General features: G+C 45.6%; 1 protein-coding gene across 2 annotated transcripts in view; it reads right to left on the reverse strand.

The window, feature by feature from the left end:
- The window catches only part of LOC147890982 (argininosuccinate synthase, chloroplastic-like), a 155230-nt gene extending 131727 nt beyond the window's left edge, over window positions 1-23503 (reverse strand). The window contains exons 1-2 of one of the 2 annotated variants that reach the window (XM_087389664.1): window positions 22882-23503; window positions 22638-22731 (exon numbers count right to left, since the gene is read on the reverse strand). In XM_087389664.1, coding sequence (XP_087245790.1) covers window positions 22638-22731; window positions 22882-22983 — 196 coding nt within the window. In that variant the 5' untranslated portion in view covers window positions 22984-23503. The remainder of the gene's footprint in view (window positions 1-22637; window positions 22732-22881) is intronic. The other variant, XM_087389665.1, reaches the window with a different exon arrangement.
- Window positions 23504-24050: the final 547 nt, after the last annotated feature.

Consider the following 24050-nt stretch of genomic DNA (forward strand, 5'->3'; position numbering starts at 1 on the left):
ACAAGCTACACAACACTGGATGGGCCCACATATTCCACACATCTGCCCACATCTGCATCAGAACACTTGCTGTTTTTTGTTGTACTCCACACTCTATGGAGTGAATGTAGAGAGAAGATCCTCTACAATATGCCAAAATGCCCTCAAGTGAGAGACTTCGCATATCACTCCAACAAAGTCACCCCATACTTTAGCCATTTCTCCTTCATAGGCTGAATGGCACTGTCTTCACCTCATCCTCTAAAAGCTTTCCCCTCAATGCATCAAAAGTGAGGGTCTATGTGGGCCCAAATGCTGTAATTTCATCTCCTTGAAATAAGGAGATAGTGCAACATTGAAACTAATCCCATTCGAGTAAAAAAGACGGGCCAAGACCGCATCTATTTGTGCCTTCCTTTGTGGATGTCATGTAGTCTACAGGGTCCTTTACCTTCGTGGGGGTGAGAGAGGTGAAGGAGATGCACTAGGAGTAGAACCCTCCAAGACCATGTGCACTCTCAGAAGAAGAAATTATAGTAGCAACAACATAGGGTCCCTTTTGCAGTAGCCACATGAGAACCTTAAGTAACTCCTCCATAAGTGGATGCAATAGTCTTTACTCTCTTCGCGCGAGGAAATGCCTCGACCTCTCGTGCCAACCTTGCTTTCTCTGCCTCGAAGATGACGTTGCAAGTTGTATTCCCCTCTCTTTTAATGCAAAGAAGATGGACCTTCAACCTATCAGGGATCCCACCTCTTTTCAATCCACACCACCTACACATGTACTTGCGAGTGCCTCCTTTCTTGGTGTTGTAGCTACCCAACATATTAACTTGACTCCACCAAAAATCTAATTGGGTGAGCTCCGCCTTGGGATGAGACGAAGGGATATGACTTCTTGAAGCCATAGAAGCTTGAAAGAGGCTGAAATTGGAAAGAGGGCTGAAGGGCTGAAAGAGAGAGCCGAAACTTGAAAGTGGGGCCTGAAAGAGGACATAAGAGATGGCTGAAAGAGGGGGCTGAAGATTGCAAAACCACAACTAGTTTACATGATCTAGAGGTGGAGAAGGGCAAGTGGGCAAGACCCAAGATCCCCAAAAAGAAAAGGACCTGCAAAATCTACCCCATAGGGGAGGTAGAAAATGAGCAGCATGTACTCCTAAGATGTAGAGTCTACGCACACATTAGAGGAGGGTATGGGGTCAGCAGAGATAAACTGAAAAATCTATTGGAGCAACCAACCAAAAAGCTAGGAAACACTTTGTTGGGTGTTGGAAGCAATGGAAGCACAATGGAAAAAAACGAGATGCTGTAATAGATTTCTGCAAAACTGAAGAGTGGAGGCTCAAGGGAGAGCCAACATAACAAAACCCTAGGGCGAACTGCCCTAACTGGACTAAGTGTCCTAACTGACCTAGATGGTACATAAACTAACTGTACCAATAGTCCTAACTAACTATAACTAGGCCTACAAGGCTCATACCCAGGTACAAGTGGCATCTATGAATAGCCCATGAGATAGCCTACAAACCCCCCTCCATGGTATGGGCTGAAGTATCCTGGACATGGATCAGGATACCTAATTATCTAGTGTCATGGTTGCACATGTTCGTCCCGTAGGATATAGCAACCTATAACTAAATAGAGTACAACAGATCAAGTTACAAAAGGTACTAAGTTTAAAAAGCTTGCCGAAAAGCCTCAAACTTAGGTCGAGGTAAAGCCTTTGTAAAAAGATCTTCCAAGTTGTCTTCAGTGGGAACACAAGACAACTCAATATCACCTACTGATAATCACTCTCTGACATAGTGATAGTGAACCTCAATGTGCTTTGTGCAAGCATGGAAAACAGGATTCCGTGCAACAACCAAAGCACTCTGACTATCAGTGAAGATGATAGTAGGAGCAGTCTGACATGCACAAAGATTTGCGAGTAGCTTCCGAAGCCAAACACACTCCACTGTAGCTATAAAAGCCGCTCTGTACTCAACTTCACAGCTAGAAGTAGCAGTTGTACTCTGCTTCTTGCTAAACCAAGAAACACATGAAGTACCAAGCATAAAATAGTTGCCACTATGAGACACACGAGTGTCACAACAACCAGCCCAATCACTATCAGTGAATCCATGCATGACAAGTGAAGTATCAGCCCCATAAAGAAGGCCTAAATGCTGAGTGCCTTTAAGATATCTAAAAACACGCTTCACGGCATGCCAATGGTGCATAGATGGGCTGTGCATATATCTGCTCGACTGTGAGACAGCATACTGTAGATCAGGTCTCGTATGGCATAGGTAAATCAAACAACCAACTGCCTGCTGATAGAGAGTGACATCACATGTACCGCTGCCATCCTCAAAAGAGAAGTGAAAACTAGTCTCTAATGGTGTGGATACTAGCTTGCAATCCTCAAACTGAAAACGCTACAAAAGTTGTCCAATGTACTAAGGGCTATGCTCAGCAGCATGGCATTAACTTTGAGGAGACTTTTGCTCCCACTTCCAGGATCACTACCATTCGCATTGTTATTGCCTTTGCTGCCCACTTTCATTGGTAGATACATCAGCTTGATATTAAGACAACTTTCCTTCATGGGCATTTGCAGGAAGAGGTCTATGTTTTCCAACCTCTTGGCTTTGAGGTTGAAGGTTCTGAAAGCAAGGTATGTCACTTGAAAAAGGACCTCTATGGATTGTAGCAGGCACCTCGGGCTTGGTATTTGAGAATTCATTCTCATTTGCTCACACTTGGCTTTCAGAACAGCCCTACAGAGGCTACCCTTTACATCTGCAAGCGTGGGACAGAACAGCCCTACAGAGGCTACCCTTTACATCCGCGAGCGTCGCTTTGAGGTTGAAGGTTCTGAAAGCAAGGTATGTCGCTTGAAAAAGGCCCTCTATGGATTGAAGCAGGCACCTCGCGCTTGGTATTTGAGAATTCATTCTCATTTGCTCACACTTGGCTTTTAGAACAGTCCTACAGAGGCTACCCTTTACATCCGCAAGCGTGGGACAGATTTGTTGATTTTAGTCCTTTATGTGGATCACATGCTTGTAACTGGGACACATGCTCAGCAAATTGCAGATTTTAAAGTCGATTTGCAGCAGACATTTGCTATGTTTGATATTGGTCTTCTGCACTACTATCTGGGCATTCAATTTGCTAGCAGTGAGGGGGGCATTTTGATGTCACAATCCAAGCAACAAGACGGGCTTTGTAACAGTCCACTGAACCATCAGCTTTCCGTTTGATCTTGTAAACCCACTTATCTTGCCATAAGGCAAATCACACAACTCCCAAGTGTCATTTTAATGGATAGAATCCAATTCAGCTTGCATGGCCTTCATCCAACAATCATTCTAAAAGGCATCTTGATGACATAATGGCTCTTCATTGCATGCTGTAGCAACCAAAGCATAAGCAACAAAACTAGCATGCTCTTTCCGGACAGATGCTCTAGTACGGGCTGGCAGAGGAGTGTCTTGTTTGCTGTCGTTTAATGTGTCAAAAGGAGCCAGCGGGGTACCTTTTTAGGCTCTTGAATTTTTTCTCTTTCCTGGTCAAGAGCCCAGTGCAAATGATCCTGATCAATGATAGGCATATCAAGCTGAATTTCTGCATGCACATGGGGCTATAAATGACCGACAGATGGAGGAGGGACAACCTCAGATGGAACATCATCCCGAGCATCGGATGGAAACAAAGGCATCAAGCTGTCAAATATGTCTAGGGCATCAACAACGGGCTGTTTTTGACAGTCAAGCAAAGGCATAGTGCCACAAATGAGTATCTGCCATGGTACAACCAATAGCAAAGGCATGTGCATCGGCAAGTGCAGCATCATCATCCGAACATCTGTCATAAGCATCAAGTCTGTAAAGACTGCTAGACAATGTGCCAGTCAAAACCAGGGTAGAGGCATGTGTAACATCATACACTGCACACCTCACACCATCAAAAATAACCTGAAAGCCACATGTAGCAATGGCTAAAATAGAAATGAGGTTCTTACGAATGCCTGGAACATAAAGCACATGCTCTAGAGTGACAATACCACCAATGAGTATCTGCCATGGTACAATCAATAGCAAAGGCATGTGCATCGGCAAGTGCAGCATCATCATCTGAACATCTGTCATAAGCATCAAGTCTGTAAAGACCGCTAGACAATGTGCCAGTCAAAACCAGGGTAGAGGTATGTGTAACATCATACACTGCACACCTCACACCATCAAAAATAAGCTGAAAGCCACATGTAGCAATGGCTGAAATAGAAATGAGGTTCTTACGAATGCCTGGAACATAAAGCACATGCTCTAGAGTGACAATACCACCAGAGACAAAAGTAAGAGCAACTTGCCCAATACCTTTCACGGTATATGATGCATTATTGGCACATGTGACACTGCCCCCCCTTAGATGTAAGCTCCAATGAGCTGAATAACTTCCTGCAGGAAGTGATGTGCTTGCTAGCACCACTATCAAAGAACCAAGCATCACGAACATCTGAAACTGCCATACAAGCATCATGAACATCAGGATTATATTGACATGTAACCAAGAAAGCCCAATGGTGGTCTTGTGCGAAATACTGACATGTAACCAAGAAAGCCCAATGGTGGTCTTGTGCGAAATACTGACATGTAACCAAGAAAGCCCAATGGTGGTCTTGTGCGAAATACTGACATGTAACCAAGAAAGCCCAATGGTGGTCTTGTGCGAAATTAGCGGACTCATGTCGATCTTCTGCGCTAGAAGAACCAAATACTGCAAGACTAGACTCTTTCTTTTTCTGTTCAAATGCTATGCGCTTCCTGCATTCAGAAATATCATGCCCAGGTTTCCTGCAATAATTACATCTCTTCTTCTTTTGTTATGCCCTGAAGAAGAGGTACCATGTGAATGATCAGGATGGGAATGAGAGGGCTTTCCAGCTGAAACCTTGCCTTTACCTTTTTGTTTGTGATGGGCAGCAAATGCTTGATCACTTGCCATAGTAGCATTGCGATTCACACGACTTTGCTCCTCCTGAAGAAGAAGAGCAACAAGCTGGTCAAATGAGAAATGACTGGCATCACCCCCTGCAACCAACCTCAATGTAGTTGATATGAATCAGGCAACCCATCAAGGGTATTAGAAACCAGCTCTGAATCAGGCATAATCTCATCAATGTTGGCCAACTGCTCTTTCAAATCCTTCACATTAGTGAGATAGGCATCCATGTTACCACCCTCATCAAGCTTTAAATCTTTCAACTGCCTACGAAGATAGGCAACCCTCGCCTCATTCCGCACCTGATACAAAGATGCAAGCTGATCCCATGCTTGCTTGGCTGCCTTGCAAGACCGAATATGAGGGATAATAACCCGTTTCACTAAAAGAGGAATCAAGGCATGTGCTTTGGCATCACGACCATTTCACTGATTTGCTCATGTGAAGGAGGCAAAGCACCTAGAGCAGGAGCACGAGTCCTGGCTGTAGCAGTAGAACCATCACCTGAAGAAGCAGAGGCTGCAGGTGTAGCACCAGTAATAGTGCGTGTACGCCTGGCCTAGAACCTGAAACAATATGCCATAGATTCTTGGCAACCAAAACATGTCCCATCATGTATGACCACATGGGGTAATTGGTGCCATCAAGCTTGTCATCGGCCCCAATCAGCACCTGGAGCAAGAGGTGCAGGAGTCTTGGCTGTAGCAATAGAACCATCACCTGAAGACCCATCACCTGAAGAAGCAGAAGATGAAGAAGCAGAAGCTGCAAGTGTAGCACCAGTAACAATGCGTGTACGCCTGGCCTAGAACCTGAAACAATATGCCATAGATTCTTGGCAACCAAAACATGTCCCATCATGTATGACCACATGGGGTAATTGGTGCCATCAAGCTTGTCATCGGCCCCAATCAGCACCTGGAGCAAGAGGTGCAGGAGTCTTGGCTATAGCAATAGAACCATCACCTGAAGACCCATCACCTGAAGAAGCAGAGGCTGCAAGTGTAGCACCAGTAACAGTGCGTGTAGGCCTGGCCTCAAAACCTGAAACAATATGCCATAGATTCTTCGCAACCAAAACATGTCCCATCATGTATGACTACATGGGATAATTGGTGCCATCAAGCTTGTCATCGGTCCCAATTAGCCCAAACAAATCATCTTTGCCACCAGACATGGTGCTGAAATACAAGGCAAATGCCGGCAAAGCAAATGACCTGGCCTCAAAACCTGAAACAATATGCCATAGATTCTTGGCAACCAAAACATATCCCATCATGTATGACCACATGGGATAATTGGTGCCATCAAGCTTGTCATCGGCCCCAATTAGCCCAAACAAATCATCTTTGCCACCAGACATGGTGCTGAAATACAAGGCAAATGCACCAACTGGCAAAGCAAATGAGAGAAAGGCAACCTCTGAGAATCAAGTGCCAAAAATATGCCCAAGCTTCAAAGCTTATGCCTGCAAAAGACTCTGTTGTCCCAAGGTGTACTTGTTGCAAGAAAAATCCCCAAAAGCAACACAAGGCCTTTCATGTACAGCAGTGACACGCTTTGAAAGCGAGCAAATGAGAACTGGAAACGAGAATTACAACAAAAGAAGTGCTCCCACGAGAAGATTCTTGGCAACCAAAACATGTCCCATCATGTATGACCACATGGGATAATTGGTGCCATCAAGCTTGTCATCGGCCCCAATTAGCCCAAACAAATCATCTTTGCCACTAGACATGGTACTGAAATACAAGGCAAATGCACCAACTGGCAAAGCAAATGAGAGAAAGGCAACCTCTCAGAATCAGGTGCCAAAAATCTGCTCAAGCTTCAAAGCTTATGCCTGCAAAAGACTCTGCTGTCCCAAGGTGTACCTGTTGCAAGAAAAATCCCCAAAGGCAACACAAGACCTTTCCAAAATGCAAATGAAGCAGAAATTGGAAAAAGCCAATGCAGCAATGGCTTACCCAATGATGTACAGCAGTGACACGCTCTGAAAGCGAGCAAATGAGAACTGGAAATGAGAATTACAACAAAAGAAGTGCTCCCACGAGGAGGAGAGTACGTAGAAATGGAGAGAGAGATCCAATGGAAATGAAGCAGAAATTGGAGAGTACGTAGAAATGGACAAAGAGATCCAATGCAAATGAAGCAGAAATTGGAAAAATCCAATGCAACAATGGCTTACCCAATGATGTACAGCAGTGACACGCTCTGAAAGCGAGAAAATGAGAACTGGAAATGAGAATTACAACAAAAGAAGTGCTCCCACGAGGAGGAGAGTACGTAGAAATGGAGAGAAAGATCCAATGGAGAGAAGCTCGCAGGCCGAGGCAAAGGGATGCCAAATGAGAAGGGAAGGGCTCAAACAGAAGTCTCCAAATCAATTCAGTAGCTCCAAATGGCTCCAAACACCGACACGCAACTCGAGGCAACTCCAAAATATTGACACGCAGCTCGAGGCGGCTCCAAAATGTTGGCACACAGCTCGAGGCGGCTCCGAAATGCTGACACACAACTCGAGGCAACAGTGTGTGGATTTCTGACAAAGTACAGATTTCTGACAGTGTACGGATTTCCGTACATGTGTACGGAATTTTTGGTAGTCCGTACAATTGTACGGAGCCCTCATTCTTGCTGGTCTTGCTGGTTTTCACACTCCCACGAGTGTTTGAGACCTTTCCAAGCAGTTCTGTCGTGAAAGATCTCATTCTGACGTGAGAAGATCGCATTTTGGAGCCAGCTATTTGGCAGCCTCTGGAGCCCTCATTCTTGCTGGTCTTGCTGGTTTTCACACTCCCACGAGTGTTTGAGACCTTTCCAAGCAGTTCTGTCGCGAAAGATCTCATTCTGACGCGAGAAGATCGCATTTTGGAGTAGCTACCGCGAAGGAGACGCATTTTGGAGCAAATTTGAGCACTTTTTTGCAGCAAAACCTCATTTGTACAAAAAACTGTAACAGCGTTAGAAATTCCGTACAACCATACGGCCCAAACAGCTGGGGAAACCTGTCAATGGCTGAGGGAATGGATTCCCGACCTGCTCTAATGTAGCATGCAACGGTTATCTGATCTTGTAATTCACAGCAAGACCTTTAGCGAGGAATGAGCGTTGTTCACCATAGAGAGAGAAAGGAGATGACGGTAGAGAGAGAGTAGAGTCGACAACCGATTGGGTCCCTGTACCCACTGAGGGCCCCCTCTCCCAATCAGGGGAGAATTTGCTTTATACTTGGAGAATTGAGAAATACAAAGAACACTCTTCGAGAGAGCACGGAACGCGCTTCTGAAGAGCTCACTGTGCACATGTATAGCAGACCCAAGGACTTGAGAGGCAACGCTGACCAATACCAAGACCTTGATGCTGTCCACACTGACGATGTAGGACGCTTCTGCAAGGCAAGGAAGAGGCTTGTGCTGTCTACCGGTATGCAAGGTTACTGCGTGAGTGAGAGAGTGAAAACTAGAAGTGATAGTAAGAGAACTGAGAGATGACTGAAATATAGAGCTGAGAGTGAGCTGTGTAAACTGAAAAAGAGAGCTGAGAATGTCACAATCTGTGATGTATTCCTTTCTCTATATCTAGACTTATGGATGGTTTGATGAATGGACACTCGTGGAAGGGTATGCCCTTTCGACGGGACACTTCCTATGAGGCACAATCCTTCACAAGAGACATTCTATTGAAGAGACACTCCTATTGTAATGTACCCTCTCATCAAGGGTCACACCCTTCACAAGGGGTACACACCTCTTCATGCACATACACTTTGGAGTACACACCTTTTCATGTGTGACTCTTCACTCTCTATATAAGAGAGGCCCAATTGTATGGATGACACACTACAGACACTCAAGCAATACAAATATTCCTTGTTCTCTGCTATTTCAGTCTCCTTTCTGTTCCTTAGCACATTTCTAAATATAGTAAATCTAGGATTTCTTACAGTGGTATCAGAGCAAATTTCGCTCCTGCCTGTAGGAAATGCCCCCCACCTTCTAGCGCCTATCTGATACATCTCTTTCCGCTAGAAGGATACCCGTGCACATTGTGCATGGAAGAGATGGAGAGAATGAGCGTAAAAATTTTTAGCGCCAACCCTGCCTAAAGTCATCAATGGCCTCTCCATCTCCCACACATCACGAGTTGATGTGAATGGACACGACAAAAATCGTGTCTTTTCATGTGCTTGGGCTGTCCCAAAACCAAGGGACGCACCCTTTTCACCATCGGACACACCTTTTGATGAAGAGTTACACACCCCATCGTGGAAAAAAGGACACGCTTCTTCATGTGGGGACACCCCTTTTACAAACAGGGACACACCTCTTCATGAAAAGATACACCTATTACAAGGGTCACACCCCTTCGAATAGGCACACCTTTTAGCACCAAGCACCTTATAAAAAGGGTACCTAGAGAGGCTAAAAGGCAAACCCAGCCCCATACCTTAGGTCTTACCCTAGACTACCCCTGCGTTATTTAAACCCACACATTAATTTTGGGCAACCACCCAACCTAGGCAGCCAAACGAAAAAGGGACGCTCCATTTGACGCCCGTACGGATTCTTGTCACGCACACCCGTCCACATTCTGCATGGAAGAGATGGAGAGAATGAGCGTAAAAATTTTTAGCGCCAACCCTGCCTAAAGTCATCAATGGCCTCTCCATCTCCCACACATCACGAGTTGATGTGAATGGACACGACAAAAATCGTGTCTTTTCATGTGCTTGGGCTGTCCCAAAACCAAGGGACGCACCCTTTTCACCATCGGACACACCTTTTGATGAAGAGTTACACACCCCATCGTGGAAAAAAGGACACGCTTCTTCATGTGGGGACACCCCTTTTACAAACAGGGACACACCTCTTCATGAAAAGATACACCTATTACAAGGGTCACACCCCTTCGAATAGGCACACCTTTTGGCACCAAGCACCTTATAAAAAGGGTACCTAGAGAGGCTAAAAGGCAAACCCAGCCCCATACCTTAGATCTTACCCTAGACTACCCCTGCGTTATTTAAACCCACACATTAATTTTGGGCAACCACCCAACCTAGGCAGCCAAACGAAAAAGGGACGCTCCATTTGACGCCCGTACGGATTCTTGTCACGCAGGCTCGCCTCCTTTGACCGTACGGATTCTGGTCACGCAGGATCCGCCAAGTCTCCACGCCCTATGCAGCCCCCCCCTCGCCGGTTTGCTGCCCTGGGTTCCTGCCAGTCCCTGCCAGCCTGCCAGCGCTAGATCTGCGCCAGTTTCCATGCCCCTGCTGCTGCGAATCAGCCCTTGGAAGCCTGCAGCCTGTTTCGCCAGCCCTCTATCGTGATCCACCCTGCAGCCTTGGAAGCCTCTATCGCGATCCAGCATTGGTAGCCGCAGCCTGTTTCGCCATACGCAGCCTGCCCCCCCCCCTTTTTTTTTTCGCCAACATATCTGCCTCCTTGCTCAGCAGCGTTTCAGCCCCTCTAATGCGATTCAGACTGCCTGTGAAACGCGCGCTGTTGCTGCCTTCCAATCTGGACCAGCCAGGCCCAGATCTGCTCCTCGCAACCCACTGCAACATGGACCTCTGAACAGAAATCTGCAGGCCTTTTCTACGCAACAAATTGGCAGATTAAATCAATGCCAGGTGGATTCTTTCCATTCTACTTCTAAGGATTCTCTTTCATATTGTCATTTGACGCTTATTATCAAATTACAGCAGATGAAAGACGCTTCCTTAAAGCAAGGAAACCCCTGCTAATTCACCCGTCCCTTCAAGGACACCTCAGGCATCATCTACCACACAATATCGTGTTCAGATTGCACAACCAGCCCATTTCGGAGCTTTGGCATCGTGGGTCTTCTGTGTCACGTGCCCTCCTAGTGATTTGGACCACATCCTATACCTTCTGCGTGAGGCACCTCAGTCACATTACTTCCTCAGCACAATCCAGGTTGTGTTCCTTAAAGCAAGGAAACCCCTGCTAATTCACCCGTCCCTTCAAGGACACCTCAGGCATCATCTACCACACAATATCGTGTTCAGATTGCACAACCAGCCCATTTCGGAGCTTTGGCATCGTGGGTCTTCTGTGTCACGTGCCCTCCTAGTGATTTGGACCACATCCTATACCTTCTGCGTGAGGCACCTCAGTCACATTACTTCCTCAGCACAATCCAAGTTGTGTTCCACGAGAGACGAAGATACCCAGAACCCGATATTCCTCACGAGTTTGCTGTCCATCTTTGGAGAGATTTTTACCCCTCAGCTTCAGCATCTCCAGGGTACTCTCCACCTCCTTCAGCTCCCAGATATCCTCCTATACAGGTTGTACCTTCCCCAAGACAGTATTTACACTCTGAAGGCACTCCTTCTACTGGATATCCTCCACTTCTGACAGCACCTTCACTTCTGACAGTATTTACACTCTGAAGGCACTCCTTCTCCTAGATATCCTCCACTTCCTCAGCACAGTCCAGGTTGTGTTCCACGAGACACGAAGATACCCAGAAACCGATATTCCTCACGAGTTTGCTGTCCATCTTTGGAGAGATTTTTACCCCTCAGCTTCAGCATCTCCAGGGTACTCTCCACCTCCTTCAGCTCCCAGATATCCTCCTATACAGGTTGTACCTTCCCCAAGACAGTATTTACACTCTGAAGGCACTCCTTCTCCTAGATATCCTCCACTTCTGACAGCAGCTCCTTATCCCTTCTCAGATCAGTGGACTCTGCAACCTACCCCTGTACTTTCACGAGCAGTAACACCCATTTCGGCATCACCAGTGTTACCTCAGACAGGACCTCCTTTACCAGATTTCCACGGCTGGTTCCATCCTGCTTCTCCTGCCCCCTCCAACATGAGCAACCTCAGGGAGCAGCCCGAATCTTCTTCTAGGAATGGTACAAACTAGAGCGCAAGTTCGTGCTTTTCTCACGGGGACCTCAGATATGTCGCAATGCTCGCGTGCAGCCTCTCCAGAGATCAGCGACTCAAGTCCAAAAAAGACCCCTGAAGTCAACATACAAGGCGAAACACTACTGCAACTTCAAATTTTCCACCTTCAGGACAGCATCTCCGATTTGGTCCAGAAAGTCCAACAACTCCAAGATTCTCGCAGTACCACACATACAGAGGATGACGTGACGCAACCAGACGACTATGTGGACTCATTACCACCAGAGGTACAAAACACTGAACTCCGTGCCCGCTACCGTTTGCTCCAAGCTTCCAAAACTAAAAGACTTGACATTAAACTTTCGGAAGCCTACACTGGTCAACGAAATCGCCGAACAGTTGACCAATGGCTCGCAAAAATGCGCATGTACTTTGATACTGTTGACCTCACTTAAGGCAAAAAGATTGCCTTGGCAACCTCCCTCCTTAAGGATACAGCTTTCCTATGGTGGCAACGACGCTTAAAGGACGGCAAAAGTGTGTTAACCTAGGAATGTTTTGAACATGTGCTCCGTAAACAGTTCATACCTGCCAATGCGGACTTCCAAGCACGTTTAAAACTCCGACAGTTGGAGCAAACTATGGTGGCAACGACGCTTAAAGGACGGCGAAAGTGTGTTAACCTAGGAATGTTTTGAACACGTGCTCCGTAAACAGTTCATACCTGCCAATGCGGACTTCCAAGCACGTTCAAAACTCCGACAGTTGGAGCAAACAGGCTCCCTGTCTTCCTACATCTCTCAGTTCACCACATTGGTGCTGGAGATTGATGGTTTAACTGATGATGATCGCCTTCATGCTTTCATCTCAGGCCTAAATCCCTCGTTACGCATTGATGTCCTTAAAGCAAACATCACCACCACAGTTGGCGCTATTGCTTACGCAGAGCGCATTACAGATTTTCAAAACACAGGCAAGCAGAGTGCTAATAGAACACATAACTCTACTATGGCCAAAGGTGCTCGCCTTTAAGATAACACCAGGTTTAGAAAAAACTCGAGTAATCAAGGTCAGCAACAGTCTCAAGATCCACACAAGTCTCAAAAATCGTATGCTGGATTCCAACAGAAGCACTCCTCCAAGGATCGCGCCTCTTCTTCTTCACAAAGTCATTACCGTCATCCCCAACATAAAGGTGCGGCCACTGACAAGAAGAACAACTCCAGCACAAAAGGACTTTGTACCATCTGTATAGGCGACCATAGATGGTTCGATTGTCCCAAGCGACCAAAGCAAAATTCCAATATGAAACCTAGCACTTCCCAAACAGAAGATGCTACCCCAGCACAAGACAAGAAAGGCAAAGCTGTTCGAATGGCAAATACCATCCACCTGAGCCTTGCCAGCAACCCCGAACCTTCCCTGGCCACTCAAGTACTTTGTGTTCAAGGATCGATTCGTGGAACAACGGTCACTATCCTCATCGACAATGGCTGCTCTCATAACTCCCTAGCTAGTTCTATGGTCGACAAACTTCAGTTGACCACCAGTCCTAGTCTCATGGACTATCAGATTGAACTCGCAAATGGAACTACCTTCTTGTGCAACACCAGGATCAAAAACTTGTCTTTTCGCATCCAACATTATACGGACAAGTTGAACTTTGACATCATGCCTCTTTCTTGTGCAACACCAAGATCAAAGACTTATCTTTTCGCATCCAACATTATACGGACAAGTTGAACTTCGACATCATGCCTCTTTCTTGGTACGATGTCATAAGTTTTCGCAGCCATACTATCCAGTTTGTCCACCAGGGAAAACTTATTGAGCTAACTGGTTCTAGGGACTCTCCTTCAACCCCAGTTGCCTCTGCCCTACAAGTAAAGAAGTGGGTTCGTAAACGTCAAGTAAAGCCTTCACTTCTGTTGGTTACGACAGTAAAGGAGACACCAACAAAGGATCCTCCTGAATACCTTAACCAACCTTTTTTCCAGCCCTACCTGGATATTTTTCCAGAGGAATTGCCAAAGCAGTTATCACCTCGACGACCATTGGATCACCCAATCGAACTTATTCCCGACAGTAATCCACCGTCGAAACCTCCTTATCGGATTTCTTACACTCAAAATGAAGAAATCCAAAGACAGGTGACCGAACTACTCGACAAAGGACACATTCGGCACAGTCGCAGCCCTTTCGGATCTCCTGTACTACTTGTGGAAAAAAAGAATAAGTCAATGCGCCTCTGCATCGACTACCGAGTCCTCAATAAGCTCACTATCAAAAACAAGTATCCATTGCCTCGCATCGATGACCTCTTCGATCAACTTCTACACGCAACACAATTTTCAAAGATTGATCTTCGTTCAGGTTATCATCAAATTCGCATATGAGAAGGCGATGAGTACAAGACAGCTTTTCGAACCAAGTATGGACACTATGAATGTTTGGTCATGCCTTTTGGGTTAAACAATGCCCCGGCCACATTCATGACACTAATGAACGACATCTTCAGGCCTTTCCTCGATAAGTTCGTCATCGTTTACCTCGATGACATCCTCGTTTTCAGCAGATCCCTACATGAGCACAAACAACATCTTCACCAAGTTTTTAAAGTTCTCCGTGCAAATTCTCTCTACATCAACATTGAGAAGAGTGAGTTCTTCAAGACCCAACTCGAATATTTGGGACATGTTATTTCAGCTCAAGGCATCTTTGTGGATCCCAAGAAGGTCGAGGTAATCCGAAACTGGCATACTCCTAAGAATGTTCATGATGTCCGCTCTTTTCTCGGATTTGCAAACTTCTACCATACAAAGGTCTATCAATTTTCCGAAATCGCAGCTCCTATGTCCGAATTATTGAAAAGCACAGCAGTTTTTCAGTGGCTTCCCGAAACAGAGTATAGTTTCCAACAACTCAAGCAAGCACTCACTACCACACCAGTTATGGCTATTGCTGACCCAAACCTTCCATTTGAGGTCATGACCGACGCTTCCGACATCGCTACAGGAGCAGTCTTCATGCAAGAAGGCAGAGTTATTGCTTTTGACAGCCATAAACATTCCGATATCCAAACCCGATACCCGGTTTATGATAAGGATTTTCTTGCCGTTGTACATGCTTATCGCTCTTGGAAACATTATCTCATGGGAGCCGACTCGGTGGTCAAGACAGACCATCACTCTTTAAAGTATATCTTTACTCAGCCAGTCATGAACGCTCAACAAGCACGCTGGGTAGAGTTTCTGGCCAATTTTCACATGACCATTGAGTACATTCCAGGACTACGCAATGTAGTTGCAGATGCTCTCAGCAGGTTAACTCTAGCATCAGCTATGGTAATCTCTACATTATCTGTGGATATTTCGAATTCATTCAAAGGGAAGCATTTCAATGATAAAGATTTCGGCACAACAGTACAAGTTCTTTCCAAAGATCAACCTTCGACTTCCGAACAGAAGATTTTCTCATCCTATTCTTATACGGACGACCTTCTGTATTATCAAGATCGCGTCTATGTACCACATGACAAGGATGTTCGACGTCTTTTGTTAAAAGAGCATCATGTAGTTCCTTATGCTGCCCATCCAGGCATCAACAAGACTTATAGGTTACTCAGTGCAACATACTACTGGCCTCAGATGAAAAGCGACGTCATCAAAATGGTTACATCTTGCTTATCTTGTCAACAAATGAAAGCAAGCCGACGACTTCCAACAGGACTTCTTCAGCCTCTTCCAGTTCCAACTGAAAGGTAGAAAAGTATTTCCATGGATTTCATTACAACACTACCACGATCCTCCAGAGGTAACACTCAGATTATGGTAATTGTTCATCGATTGTCCAAAATGGCACACTTTGTTGCTTGCAAAAGCAGTGCACACGCTCCGGACATAGCCAAACTCTTCATACAACACATCTTCCGACACCATGGATTGCCCAAGAATATTATATCCGACAGAGATCATAAGTTTACCAGTCACTTTTGGATTTCACTGTTCGAATCTTTGGGTACAACTCTACTGTTTAGTTCAGCCTATCACCCAAAATCAGATGGCCAAACTGAAAGAGTCAACCAAGTTTTGGAAGAAATGCTTCGACGTTATATATTCAGTCACGCCTAGCAACTTGGGAAGAGTATCTACCACTCCTTGAGTTTGCTTATAATAACTCTTTCCATAGTGCCATCCGCATGACTCCATTCCAAGCACCTTATGGACACACTCCGATCGTACCAACGAATTTTGTACTTCAACATCGAGTGGCTCTAGCTAATCAACTAGTTCAAGAAATGCAAGACATTCTACTCCAAGTCAAGGATCATATGCGAAAAGCGCAAGAGCGGTATCAACGGCCTGCCAACAAACATCGACGTCACCTGGAATTTGACACTGGTGACATGGTGCTATTATTTGTAGCCCCACATCGCTATAAGACGGTTAAGTCTGTGTTTCCTAAGTTGCGACCAAGATACTATGGACCTTTTTGGATCATCAAGAAAAATTCACCTTTAAGTTACAAATTGGAATTACCACCATCATGGGGTAAAATCCATCCGACATTTCATATTTCTTGGCTAAAGACGTACATTCCAAGCGATGAAGCAGTTCCTCCTGCAGGTGATTATGTCCCATAAATCGAAGACGATTATGTTCTCCTTATTCCTGATCGTATTCTAAACCATCGACAACGAGAGACTCGACATGGACTTATCACGGAATTCCTTGTTCTTTGGCGAGATCTGGACGACTCCGACGCTACTTGGCAATCTGATGAAGACTTACAGCAATTTTACAGCATATGCGAAAAGCGCAAGAGCGGTATCAACGGCCTGCCAACAAACATCGACGTCACCTGGAATTTGACACTGGTGACATGGTGCTATTATTTGTAGCCCCACATCGCTATAAGACGGTTAAGTCTGTGTTTCCTAAGTTGCGACCAAGATACTATGGACCTTTTTGGATCATCAAGAAAAATTCACCTTTAAGTTACAAATTGGAATTACCACCATCATGGGGTAAAATCCATCCGACATTTCATATTTCTTGGCTAAAGACGTACATTCCAAGCGATGAAGCAGTTCCTCCTGCAGGTGATTATGTCCCATAAATCGAAGACGATTATGTTCTCCTTATTCCTGATCGTATTCTAAACCATCGACAACGAGAGACTCGACATGGACTTATCACGGAATTCCTTGTTCTTTGGCGAGATCTGGACGACTCCGACGCTACTTGGCAATCTGATGAAGACTTACAGCAATTTTACAGCAGTATTTTCAGAATTTACCGTGATATTTTCTGCATCAGTTCATTATCTCCACCAGGGTCTTATTTTGAGTGGGAGGGGATGTCACGATTTGTGACGTATTCCTTTCTCTATATCTAGACTTATGGATGGTTCTCCTTATTCCTGATCGTATTCTAAACCATCGACAACGAGAGACTCGACATGGACTTATCACGGAATTCCTTGTTCTTTGGCGAGATCTGGACGACTCCGACGCTACTTGGCAATCTGATGAAGACTTACAGCAATTTTACAGCAGTATTTTCAGAATTTACCGTGATATTTTCTACATCAGTTCATTATCTCCACCAGGGTCTTATTTTGAGTGGGAGGGGATGTCACGATCTGTGACGTATTCCTTTCTCTATATCTAGACTTATGGATGGTTTGATGAATGGACACTTGTGGAAGGGTATGCCCTTTCGACGGGACACTTCCTATGAGGCATAATCCTTCACAAGAGACATTCTATTGAAGAGACACTCCTATTGTAATGTACCCTCTCATCAAGGGTCACACCCTTCACAAGGGGTACACACCTCTTCATGCACATACACTTTGGAGTACACACCTTTTCATGTGTGACTCTTCACTCTCTATATAAGAGAGGCCCAATTGTATGGATGACACACTACAGACACTCAAGCAATACAAATATTCCTTGTTCTCTGCTATTTCAGTCTCCTTTCTGTTCCTTAGCACATTTCTAAATATAGTAAATCTAGGATTTCTTACAAAGAAAGCTGAGGAAACAGTGTCCAAACCTCTCTCCGTTTGCTGGTCCAAACCTCCGACTGTTGTGCTGCGTGGTCACCTTCAGATCAGGCTGAACTGATGCCCAAGGGACTGAGGCTAGAGCAGGGCCAGATCTGAGGATCTCAGGGGCTGCACAGGAGGCTGAAGTGGAGCTGTAGGAGGACTGAAGGCAGGAGCAAACTGAATGAGAAAACAGGGCAGCCAAGGGGCCCTTTTATAGGGCTGGACTGAGCCAACCCAGTCTGTAAACAGACCGACTCAGTCTGTTTGGCCTACAACCAGCCTATAAAAAGCCCTCCCTGGCTCATTTGCCAAGGGAGTTTTTGGGCAGCACAAGAGGCTGAAGTGGAGCTGTAGGAGGACTGAAGGCAGGAGCAAACTGAATGAGAAAACAGGGCAGCCAAGGGGCCCTTTTATAGGGCTGGATTGAGCCAACCCAGTCTATAAACAGGGCAGCCAAGGGGCCCTTTTATAGGGCTGGACTGAGCCAACCCAGTCTGTAAACAGACCGACTCAGTCTGTTTTACAGACTGGCTGGCCTACAACCAGCCTATAAAAAGCCCTCCCTGGCTCATTTGCCAGGGGAGTTTTTGGGCAGCCTGCAAAGGCTGCCTTCCCTGCTTACCTGTCCAGCCTTTGGGGACCCTAGAGGGACTCCTAACCTAAGCTAAGACCTAAACTATAAGATGGAAACACTTAACCTACTGTTCTCCAATGGGTACTAGTGAACAAGAACTGACTACTGACTTGACCTAAGGCTGAGAGACTGACCTATGTAGCTTGTGCCTGACTGTCCCTGGACAAGGGCTCACAGGGCAGCCAAGGGGCCCTTTTATAGGGCTGGACTGAGCCAACCCAGTCTGTAAACAGACCGACTCAGTCTGTTTTACAGACTGGCTGGCCTACAACCAGCCTATAAAAAGCCCTCCCTGGCTCATTTGCCAGGGGAGTTTTTGGGCAGCCTGCAAAGGCTGAGAGACTGACCTATGTAGCTTGTGCCTGACTGTCCCTGGACAAGGGCTCACAGGGCAGCCAAGGGGCCCTTTTATAGGGCTGGACTGAGCCAACCCAGTCTGTAAACAGACCGACTCAGTCTGTTTTACAGACTGGCTGGCCTACAACCAGCCTATAAAAAGCCCTCCCTGGCTCATTTGCCAGGGGAGTTTTTGGGCAGCCTGCAAAGGCTGCCTTCCCTGCTTACCTGTCCAGCCTTTGGGGACCCTAGAGGGAATCCTAACCTAAGCTAAGACCTAAACTATAAGATGGAAACACTTAACCTACTGTTCTCCAATGGGTACTAGTGAACAAGAACTGACTACTGACTTGACCTAAGGCTGAGAGACTGACCTATGTAGCTTGTGCCTGACTGTCCTTGGACAAGGGCTCACAAAGGGGTCACAGCATACGACAAAATCTCCTATCTGGGAACTATAGTGCACTTGTCGATGTAGCCAGTGTGTCACCTTGCACCCAAGTGCAGGGGTGCATGTGACATCTAATACCACTGTTGGGTGTTGGAAGCAATGAAAGCACAATGGAGAAAAACGAGATGCTGTAATAGATTGTTGCAAAACTGAAGTGTGGAGGCTCAAGGGTGAGCAAACATAACAAAACCCTAGGGCTAACTGTCCTAACTGGATTAAGTGTCCTAGCTGACCTAGATGGTACATAAACTAACTGTACCAATAGTTCTGACTGACTATAACTAGGCCTACAAGGCTCATACCAAGGTATAAGTGGCATCTATGGATAGCCCATGAGATAGCCTACATACTTAAAAGAGGTTTTGGACCACCGCAAGAAAGTACTAGGACTAGCACACAAATTAGCCCAACAGTACTCGCTACAAAGCAAGATTGTAATATTTTCTTCCACTAATTGTAAGGGATCATTATTAGTTAATAGTAATCGCCAGTCCCATAGATCATGAAGGGTCTCGTGCGGACTTTAATACAATCATACTATATCATCTCTCTCTCTCTCTCTCTCTCTCTCTCTCTCTCTCTCTCTCTCACACACACACACAACTTGGGAGAAGAGATGCACTCCACATATCATTATCTTGACCAAGGGTACACAAAGACTACCTTGGAGAGCTCTCTCATCACCTATGCAGCTTGCATCTTAGTGAAACGAGCCATGTCAAATATGCATAGGCCGCCAAGTGGTTCAAGGGTCTCGTGCGGACTTTAATACAATCATACTATATCATCTCTCTCTCTCTCTCTCTCTCTCTCTCTCTCTCTCTCTCTCACACACACACACACACAAAACTTGGGAGAAGAGATGCACTCCACATATCATTATCTTGACCAAGGGTACACAAAGACTACCTTGGAGAGCTCTCTCATCACCTATGCAGCTTGCATCTTAGTGAAACGAGCCATGTCAAATATGCATAGGCCGCCAAATGGTTCTTAGCAAGGCGTGTCAATCAATCATTCACCTCCATAGCAATACTCACTAGATGCCGTTCCTCTTGTGTCTGACACGAGGAGATCCATCAGGTCATCCGAGATGAACGATGGTCAGTTTAATGCATACGACTTTTGTATCCCCTCCACAACCACATGCGACCAAAATGGCCTTCTACCAAAAACACTTCCTCCACCAGTACGAGGATAGTTCATCTAAGCTCCTCCAAGGTACCTATAAAACCATCCATCTCACACGGTATGGATCAATGTGGGCCAGCCCAAGACCTTATCCCATAGATTCCATATCAAGGTCGCATGCAAGATTTCAGCCACATGGCATCATAGAGACTGGAGACATGCACTCTCTATGGCACACGAGAGATAAAGAAAGAGGAGCATATCTTAATACAATATGAGATTCGAGGAAAGATGCCACTACCTTTCCAAACACAGATACGAGGATACGAGCAAAGTCATTGACAATTCATATCAGAGATTGACAATAGGAGATCATGGACTGCTAGTTTGCAAAGGAAGATGGGATTGGGAGACGTTATGATCATGACCTTGAGTTTGATATTCATGCACCATTATAATTGCAATATTATATTCATGCACCGTTAAGATCATGACCTTGAGTTTGATATTCATGCACCATTATAATTGCAATATTAACATCAAGCTGCCACAGGTCATGTACAGATATCACACTCAGCGAGGAGCCGAGTGCACCACCAATAGATCTCAAATATGTTCCAAAGACACTAGAACTCCAAGTTGGACCCACGTTCCACCCACAAAGAGCTCTGGATACTCTTGGCTAACACATGACTAACACATAGAACGTGAGCTAGTATGAACCACTAGAGCTTTTCAAAGGTGTGATAAACACCTCTAGTTTCCGCCATGAGGATGTACTCTCACAATGTTCTTCGGCTTTTTTAAGCTTCTACCAACGTTAATAAACCTCTCTCTCTCTCTCTCTCTCTCTCTCTCTCTCTCTCTCTCGTGAGCAAAGCACGCACTATCGAGGTCCGGTCTATCTCAGCTCTCCTCACAGAAGACCGCCAGAGATGAGGCGTCACTATTGACATAGCCCATTGAATACAAAGGTTGAGGAGACCACGTCCTCCACCACAGCGAGAGACAACTCGGCAAATGTAGGTCCAAGACATCTTTGCAGCCCACCACAGAGCCACAATGGTGCCGACGTTTGGATCATGAGTTTCAATTTCAATTTTCAGTTTTGAAGTTTGAGTTTGAGCTCTTTAGCTTAGCATAGCACATAGCAAGGACCCTAGCACGCCCTTTGCTTCAGCCCACAAGCTTGTACAGTTTTGAAGTTTGAGATTGAGCTCTTTAGATTAGCATAGCACGTAGCAAGGACCCTAGCGTGCCCTTTGCTTCAGCCCACAAGCTTGTATGAGTTTCTTCTCTTGATGTACTTTGTCCCATGGGCCCGTGAGACCTTTCGAGGAAATCTCTCTCTCTCTCTCTCTCTCTCTCTCTCTCTCTCGTGTCCCTAGGGCTTCATGGAAGAGGTCAACAAACAAACACACAAACCCATAAGAGTGGTGACTGGAGAGAGAGACTTCAAAGTCCTCGACAAAAATGTGATCAAGATTTCTTCTTCATGGAAGTTGCATTACCATTGAGTGACAACCACAGGACAAGAGACCCAGGCCTTACCACACGTAGTGACCAGAGCAGCAAGACTTTGGACACCAGCCCTGCGATTTCTCATCCCATTTGTCGCGGCCTGCCAATGACGGGATGCCTTACGTCGTTTATGATTCCACCCAAACAAGCGAGCAAAGGTAGAAAGTAGTACATGTTTGGGAGACATCATGACTCCTAGTAGGATTTCAGCCAAGCACGAGCACCAACTTGCCTTGACCATGGCCAAGCTATCAAAGGACCAACCACCAAAGGATCATGGTATACACATCTACACATCCAAAATGTGTTTTTCTATTGCTCCACATTATCGGGGGCGGGGGCGGGGGCGTCCAACACCTCTAATTGAGGCCATCTTGCAATACCTCGCTAGTTATCATGGAAACATTTTCATGTTGCCCATTGAGCATCTAGACAAGGAAAGCTGAATTGAGGTAGTTGTTACGACGCAATTGTGATGAGAAAGCTTGACCATCGAAACATTTCTTTATGTTGCATGCAGGTCAACGAGTGATGTTTATAAAAAGGCTCGTATCCACCGTGTTACACTTTTGAAGTGGAACATATAGACGTCTTCACCACTATGCAATAAACATGAAGCACCCAAAAAGGAGTGTAAAAGAACAACCTGGATTGAGTGGACGCCTACGAAGAAGGCATGTCTGTTCGCAAATCTGCATTGCTGTGCCAAAAAACTGGTTTGGCAAAGGCCGACACGCTCTCTGTTGTTACATATAAAATCAGTCACTAAAACTAAAGGTACACTGATGCTGACTGAAATCGATAATTATAGGACAGATTACAGACACCAACTAGCAATAATTTACACTCGCGAGACAAAAGTTGGGGGGAATTCCATTCTGGGTGCTTACTGGTGAGCTCAAATATACGTCACGCATTCCCCCTTCTTGCAACATTGCCGGATCGTGGATCACGTTCTTGCTCACTACGGACGAAAGAAGCATACTGCCCATTCTCGTGGGAAGTCGGGGCAAAGCAAAGCAAAATCGCTGGGGAAGGAAGGAGTGCAGGAGGGGGATGCAATGAGGGCGTTGACGAGGGACTGACAGAGAAAGGGAGGAGGGTAATAATCCGAGGGAGGAAGGGGTAACGAAGAAACGGGAGATGCGGCGGGATGAGAGATGAAGTGTTCAAAATATCGGCGAGGGTGGCGGGGGATCATCAGCCGCCAGCTGCCTAATATTAGAACGTGAAAATGCAGCCAAGGTACTTGGACAGAAAAAGCTTATTCCGTAGCATCGTAATGCGCCGCACAAAAGAACCCAATTCTTGGAGCTCAATTTTTGTTGCAGATCCAAAAGAGGGCTCTAGCATCACACAGACTCCATAGCCAAATCGCCCAAGCTCAGTTCCTTCACAGAAGCAAAAGGAGAGCAAGAGAGAGAGAGAGAGAGAGATGCCGCCAAGCACTTACACATACAGATCCTATTTATTACCTTCGTTCTTAAGCCCTATAAACCCTAATGCCTTGTTCAATCTAGAGAGCCGTTTGGAAATTGCCATCCCATCATTCCATCTCACCTTCACATGATTTCATTGCAATCACCCTCGTGTCATTGCCCCCGTCTCACATGATGTCATCGCAACAAACACTATGTGTCGGTTCCAACAGGGCGGTTTCCTAGGGTTTGCGGCGACAGACTGCTTCTACGTGAATTGAAGATTATTGGCACGTACGGCCCAATTGGTAACTCGTACTTTGGGCACGGCGGGTGTATGCCGGACACACTTTTTCTTCCGATGGATAGGAAATACTCCCAGCCCCTTTCTCATGGATGTGTTTACACAATAGCACGCTATAAAGCATGATGTCATTGCAAGCACCATTGAATGGGCGTTATATATAACCTGTAAACTACATACAATGAACCTGTAACATTTTCAATTTCACCTGTAATAAATGTTTTCTCAATTTTGTAAAATCTACAAATTTTAAGCAATTCAGTTATTTAAAATCTACAAATTCTCAAGAAAACCCTTCAAATTTTAGAAACCCCAAGTTTACTGATTTGTTGAGAAA

The sequence above is a fragment of the Dipteris shenzhenensis genome, chromosome 18 (genome assembly GCF_047967505.1).
Source record: "Dipteris shenzhenensis isolate YYH24624 ecotype China chromosome 18, Dip_SZ_1.0, whole genome shotgun sequence".
NCBI lineage: Eukaryota > Viridiplantae > Streptophyta > Polypodiopsida > Gleicheniales > Dipteridaceae > Dipteris > Dipteris shenzhenensis.